The following is a 7600-nucleotide window of genomic DNA, read 5'->3' on the forward strand; positions in this document are numbered from 1 at the left end:
AGCATGCTCTTACTTTTACTCAAGTAATAATTTAGATAATTTAGATAAAGAAAATGCTTACCAAATTATCAGTTTAACTCCAAATCACTATATCCTAAGAAAATGTCCTTCTTGGTGTTGGGTTAAAAGACGCACGGGTTCCTCTTTCCACCTCCCTCACGTCAGACGCCATTTCTGATCATTGGCAATAGCTTACAAGCTTTGCAAACTCTCTTTCTTCTTTTTGGCCCAATATTTCACTATTTGCAGCTTATAATCTCCAGAATGTGATTTTCTTTTCGGTGTAGTTTTGTTCAATTTCGTTTTTGTTTGCTGAGCGTTGCCGAGATGCATTGCCGTAGACCCCAAGCTGTGTAGTTTAGCCAAAACGCACAGCCAGACTAAAGCTCTGTGTTTACTTTGGTGGCAGATTAAAGCTTCTGGTTTATTTCGGGCTTGTTTATCAACTCAAATTCATCCATCGGGTCCGGGTTTATATACCCGCGACTCGGGTCGGGTCGGGCTGAATTTTTTGGGCCCAATCTTACCTCTAGGTCGGGTCAATGCTAAAATCACCGGTACCGTATTTTCCAGACTACAAGTCGCTCAAGAGTATAAGTCACACCAGCCAAAAATGCATAATTGACATATAAGTCGCACTTGGAGTATAAGTCGCATTTTTAAGGGGAACGTATTTGATAAAATCCAACACTAAAAACGTTCACATCATCTAGAAAGGCATATTAAAAAAAACAAGAATTAGTGGAGGGTATACTAACGTTACACGTACTTGTATATCTGTCCGTAACAAGTTTTTTCAGAAATACTTATTTAAAAATCATGCTTATCAAACAACTAGCTTCACTCCAAATACTAAATCCAAAGAAATATGAATTGTCTGTGTCACTTTTACCGGTACACAACTCCTCCAACTCGGAAGGTGGTAAACGATAAGCTGCTTCCTTCCAATTTAAAAAACCTGCCCCACACAACAGGGAAAGGTTAAAATAACCAGCCCAGGCCTAGAGCGCCTTCTTGTGGTTTAGTATAAGAATATTATTTTAAATGACACAGTACCAGTAATAACAAATTAAAACTCAGTAATTGATAATGTGTTAATAATTTCACATTCTGATTTTGGTATTGACCTGACCTAGAGGTAAGATCGGGCCTAAAAAAATTCAGCCTGAACCCACCCGAGTCGCGGGTATATAAACCCGAACCCGACGGATGAACTTGAGTTGATAAACAACCCCGAAATAAACCAGAACCTTTCATCTGCCGTCAAAGTAAACACAAAGCTTTAGTCCGGCTGTGCGTTTTGGCTAAGTTTTACCAAAGTAGAAGTCACACCCCTGGCCAAACTATTCAAATAACTCTGACTTATAGTCAGGAAAATACGGTATCTCCCACCCCTCGCCCACAAGGGACACAGCTGACTTTTATTCTGTTTTCCATTCTTTTAGATTCACATGAAGACTATGCCTGCAGCTATGTTCCGGCTCCTCACAGGCCAGGAGACGCCCTTGTACTTATAATGCGATAAACGGACTATGGAATTTTCCATTGTACAAATGCATCATCCACTCGATTGTCACACAGCGAAACTCATTGTTTGTTCGGTTCCCATCTAAAGATTTCAACGCACAGTCTGGATATTTTGGGTTTGTTCTGGTGCTTTTTTTCTGCAAAGACTTACTCGCACAGAATGTAATACATTCAAGTTACACGCCGTCTCGGAAAGATTTTTTTTTAGTTTATTTATTGTTTATATTAATGTGAATGCGGGTGTAAATAGTTGACGCAAATGTGTATATTACTATTGTACGATGTCGGTAGGGATGTAATGATACCTACGGTGGCTGGCGAAATTATTTGGCCTCCAGCTTTAAACTTCTCCACAACCGTATCTCGGACCTGCCTGGTGTGTTCCCCGTTAATCATGATGCTCTCTGCGCTTTAAACAGACCTCTGAGACTATCACAGTGCAGGTGCATTTATACAGAGACTTGATTGCACACAGGTGGATTCCATTTGTCATCGTTAGTCATTTAGATCAACATTGGATCATTCAGCGATCCTCACTGAACTTCTGTACAGAGTTTGCAGCACTGAAAGTAAAGGGGCTGAATAGTTTTGCATACCCACTTTTTTGTTTTTTATTTGTTAAAAAAGTTTAAAATATCCAAGAAAGTATGTTCCACTTATTGTTGATGCTTCACAAAAAATTACAGTTTTATATTTTTATGTTTGAAGTCTGAAATGTGGCAAAATGTCACAAAGTTCAAGGGGGCCAAATAGTTTTGCAAGCTACTGTAAATGTCGAAATACGAGATAAATATTACACCATCAACCGGATGAAATAATGATCGTCCAAATATCGTGGGAGGTTGTCAAAGATGAAGATATTGTGTTTCTTATAAAAGCCAAAACAGTCTTAAATAAAATTAACCAACAGAAGTGCTTTCAATGCACAAATCAAATATAACGTTTTGTTATACTGTGGCATATGTAATACAGTACAGTAATCCCTTGTTTTTCTCAAGGGGGGTGCATTCCAAAAACGTCCTGTGATAGTCAAATAAGAAATATTTGTTTATTGATTATAATCAGTAACCTATAATATGCAAGACTGGAACAAAAACTATAAATCTACAAATAAAACACAGAATTGCAGTTGAATGCATTTTCTTTATTGTCGTTACACAATAGTACAACAAAATTGGCTCGCTGCACTCTAGCATTAGGCATCCACGTGGTGAGCCAGGTCCATGCGATGATTAAAACACAAGAGTCTCGAATGTAGCAGTTTCCCATGAGTTGTAGCTCCAGGTCATTCATTTAATGGGTAATGGATCGGGCATTGGTGATATACAGGCTCGGCAGGGAAGGCTTAAACGGGTTTTTACCTAGCCTAGCTGTTGCAGTAGGCTAAACCTGCAGCCTTGCTATTGCTTTCCCTCCAGACGCTGCCACAGTCTCCACCTGGACCCTATAACAATCCGCAGAGCACCTGCTGTTGATCAGCACTTCATTGCACTCTTCCAGCTTTCCTTAGAGTCAATTGATGAATATATTTTCAATGTAACAAATCGCTAAAATACTATGACAGCATACACCAGCCTATTACAGTTGTGCACGCAGACCATCCCGGCTACCCAACACACGTACACAAAGCTCTCTCCAACTTGCCCCTCTGATCGCATTTGCTGTGTGCTGTTTGCTGCAGAACACAATGCACGATAAAAAGTACCGAAACTGCAAATAGTAAACCGCGATACAGCAAGAGATTACTGTAATCCCTGCTATAACACAGTTGACTTTTTACAGTTTCGGTACTTGCATCGTGTATTGCTATCTGCGTTCTGATTGGCTAAACAGTCTCCCCGCCCATTATTATTTCACGAAACAATAGTCATTTGTAGAAAAACAATGAAAAAATGTCACGACCAGAACGGAATTAGGACCCAGATGCGTAACGTTAATCACAAGTTCATTGAGATATAGAGAAAAGGCAGCACCCACGACCCGGTGCTCGCTGGACGCGGGAAGCAAGCCGCTCACAGAATCGGAACGTGTTCCGAATGCGGAAGTGGATATTCCGGAGCTGAAGTGTAGTGTAGTAAAACGGAAAAACAGGTCGATAGCCGGGACAGGAGAGCAAAAGCGGGAGATCGTAATGTAGTAAATGGAAAAACAGGTCGATAGCCGGGACAGGAGAGCAAAACGTGACCGGGGTCAAAAAACGAGTGGATAGCCGGAACTGGAGATCAAAACATGGTCGGGGTCAAAAAACAGGTTGTAGCCGGAGACAAACGGGGAAATCATGAACGGACGGATGGAAAACGGGTGAAAAAGTGGGACCGACGGGAGTCAGAGTCAAAATGCTTGCCTTGTAGAAACAGAGGTTCGCTGACGGACTGACAACAGGCGAGTGAAAGGACGGAAGTTAAGTAGGACGGGGAACCAATCAGGAAGCTGGCTTCGGCTGGCGCCAAACGAGCAGGCACAGGTAAAATTAATCAGTCATCATGACAAACGTTAGTATTGGATCGGTATTGACCGATTCTACCATGTACTTTAATTTGTTAAACAAATGCTTGACCCTGCAAAAGCGTTTTTTTCTTTGGTTTCAGTGACTAATAAAGTATTTCGTTGTATAATAAAAAAATACAGGTGTCTACTTCTCAGATGTCACCTATCTCAGGTTCTTTTAAGAACGGTCACGGACCAGCAACAGACACGGTACCCGATAGCGCTCGTTTTCTCAGTTTTCTTTAATAAAGAGGGAGAGTAGGGCTTGCTTCCATGATCCGACGGTTGACGGACAAGAGTAGCAGGAGACGCAGAAGTGGCACTTCCGTGTCGAGCGAGGAGGGTCGAAGACGGGCAGGAAATACAAGTCGTTAGCCGGGACGGGAGATCAAGGACGGTGTCAAGTTCGGAAACGAGGCCGGCAACGGGTGTCAGGCAGGTAGCGGGGCAAAACAGATGGGATAACGGGAGGCAGAACGGGGCAGAGTCAGGTCCGGAAACAGGTTGGCAACGAGGATCAGGCAGAGAAAAACAGGGCAGGAACAGAGTCTGAACGTGAGAGCTTGCCGAGCTGGGAGCAACGGTTCGCATAACGATCTGACAGGGATCTCTTGACAGCCGGGGGTTTAAAAGGAGTTCCAGCCAATCAGCTCTCCGGGCTGTTGGCGCCCATTGAGCAGTCACAGGTGCTCTGATTCGGCAATCATGACAAGAACCCTACGAACGAAGGATCACTGTACTGCAATATTGATATCGTTACATCCCTATCTATAGGAAGAGGAAATTATGATCAATTACAACAAATCGTCCGAAAGAATAAATGTAAATATGATAATATGATAATGAAAGCAGTATGTGCCTCATGTCCGGACGGGAGTAATGCCATACTCTGGTTGAACTTACAATACACACCGATGGCTGACATTTTCTATGTCTCCTACGCACTTACACTGAAATAACAATAACCAAACAAGAAAGGCGCCTCCATTTTGATTTCGGTTATATAAAAAACAAAAGTTTCTCTGTTCTGCTCTCTGTTTTGTGCGTTTCTCTTTGGTGTTCCTGACGGAAACTCCAACGAGAGGACAGTGAATGAATGTCATGTATCGTGCCAGCTTTCCCATTGCCATACCAAGTATTAGAATGTCTGTACATATAAAAAAAAGACCTTTCTGCCAATGTTCTTATCGTCCGAAGAAAAAAAAGTGAGAAAGCAAAGGTGGTCCCGACTTGAATGTGTGCTTGGGATGAAGTGAAGACCCAACTGTGAATGACATTGTGAAAGGAAACGCTTTTGTCAATGCACTGTGTCTGTGTAACTACTGGTGTGTGTGCATGCATCGTGATGTAGTACCTGTCCTTGTGGGAAAATAAAACAATCTCGGCTAAAACATGGCTGCTTGTGTGGAACTGTTTTCTATTGGAGCCTGTATTCACCTTTGAGCAAAGCGAGAGTGTTCATAATATTTATATATATATATATATATATATATATATATATATATATATATATATATATATATATATATATATATATATCTCCTCTCATAACTACACCGCTTATCCTCAGTAGGGTCGCGGGGGTGCTGGAGCCCATCCCAGCAATCATCGGGCAGTGGGCAGGGGACACCCTGAACTGGTTGCCAGCCAATCGCAGGGCACACGGGGACAGACAACTCACTCGCTCATGCACACCTAGGGACAATTTGGACCAGCCAATCCACCTGAATTGCATGTCTTTGGAATGTGGGAGGAAACCGGAGTGCCCGGAGGAAACCCACGCCAGCACGGGGAGAACATACAAACTCCGCACAGGAAGTCTGGAGCTGGATTTGAACCCGCGCAGGAGGTTCCCAAGACATGAACTGTGCCGCACATGCGCTAACCACTGCTCCGCCATGCTGCCTTATATATATATATATATATACATATATATATATATATATGAACATATGTATGGGTGTCACCAGGCTGTACTTGCCCAAGACACACCACAGGAAATGGTGCCCCTATGACCATAGTGGTTAAGGGATCCAAACAACCAAACAACCAACCAACTGTATATCACATGTGTTGGCCTGGAGAGGGATGGGCGTCAGCAGGCTATTACTTGCCCAAGACACACCACAGGAAATGGTGCACTATGACAGTAGCGGTTAAGAGATCCAACCAACCAACCAACTGTAAATAACAAATGTTGGCCTGGAAGGATGGGTGTCACCAGCCTGTACTTGCCCAAGACACACCACTGGGAATGGTGCCCCTACAATCCTAGTGGTTAATGCATACAACCAACCAACCTTCTGCATATCCAATATGTTGGCCTGGAGAGGGATGGGCATCAGCAGGCTGTACTTGCCCAAGACACACCACAGGAAATGGTGCTCTCATTACCCTAGTTGTCAAGGGATACAACCAACCAATCAAATGCATATCACATATGTTGGCCTCGAGAGGGATGGGCATCAGCAGGCTTTACTTGCCCAAGACACACCACAGGAAATGGTGCCCTCATGACCCTAGTTGTCAAGGGATACAACGAACAAACCAAGTGTATATCACATATGTTGGCCTGGAGAGGGATGCGCGCCACCAGGCTGTATTTGCCCAAGACACACCACAGGAAATGGTGCCCTCATGACCCTAGTTGTCAAGGGATACAACCAACAAACCAAGTGTATATCACATATGTTGGCCTGGAGAGGGATGCGTGCCACCAGGCTGTATTAACCCAAGATACACCACAGGAAAGGGTGCCCTGATAACATTAGTGGTTAAGGGATACAATCAACCAACCAACTGTATATCACATATGTTGGCCTGGAAAGGGATGTGCGCCACCAGGCTGTACTTGCCCAAGTCACACCACAGGAAAATGTGCCCCCATGACACTATTGGTAAAGGGATCCAACCAACCAAACAACCAACCAATTGAATATCACATGTTTTGTCATGAAGAGGGATGGGCACCACCAGGCTGTATTTGCCCAAGACACACCACGGGAAATTGTGCCCCTCAACACTAGTGGTTAAGGGATCCAAGCAACCAACTGTATAACACATATGCTAGCCTGGAGAGGGATGTGCGCTACCAGGCAGTACTTGCCCAAAACGCACTACAGGAAGTGATGCCCCGTAGACTCTGGCGGTTAAGGAATCCGTGAACCATGAGTAGTATTAAAAAAATGAATTCGAAGAAAAGCATTGATTTGAAACATAAGATAAAATACATGAACTGTCATATTTGTAAAAAATATATATATTTCTACACCCCAAAAACGAAAAACCCTGTGAATGGCTGGGCAAAAAAAAAAGGCACAGTTTAGTCACTTTCTATCTCTGTAGGTTGTATTCTTTCTGGTGCTTTGTAGCACTCGTTTTTGGTTGCACTACATAACACAGCGACATCTAGTTGTCAAATATAACACCGTGTCCCTTCAAATAGAGCTAAGTTGAGAAATGTATATTATTTTTACGTAACATGAGGCTCACCCAAAGGGAGCTGGGGTGATTGTCCACCATCTTGCAGCTACGGATATTCCCAAAACACCAAAACCTAACGAGAAAATGAGAAGAAAAATGGAGC

At 43.1% G+C, this 7600-nt stretch overlaps 1 protein-coding gene across 1 annotated transcript in view; it reads left to right on the plus strand.

Moving 5' to 3' along the window:
• Positions 1-3571, plus strand: part of apba2b (amyloid beta precursor protein binding family A member 2b) — a 97718-nt gene extending 94147 nt beyond the window's left edge. Inside the window, exon 13 of the mRNA XM_088333671.1 lies at positions 1446-3571. Within this exon, the coding sequence (XP_088189797.1) occupies positions 1446-1517 (72 nt within the window). The 3' untranslated portion in view covers positions 1518-3571. The remainder of the gene's footprint in view (positions 1-1445) is intronic.
• The last annotated feature ends 4029 nt before the right edge of the window (positions 3572-7600 follow it).

Source organism: Urocampus carinirostris, chromosome 4, assembly GCF_059441175.1.
Source record: "Urocampus carinirostris isolate Australia breed hairy pipefish chromosome 4, RoL_Ucar_1.0, whole genome shotgun sequence".
Lineage (NCBI taxonomy): Eukaryota > Metazoa > Chordata > Actinopteri > Syngnathiformes > Syngnathidae > Urocampus > Urocampus carinirostris.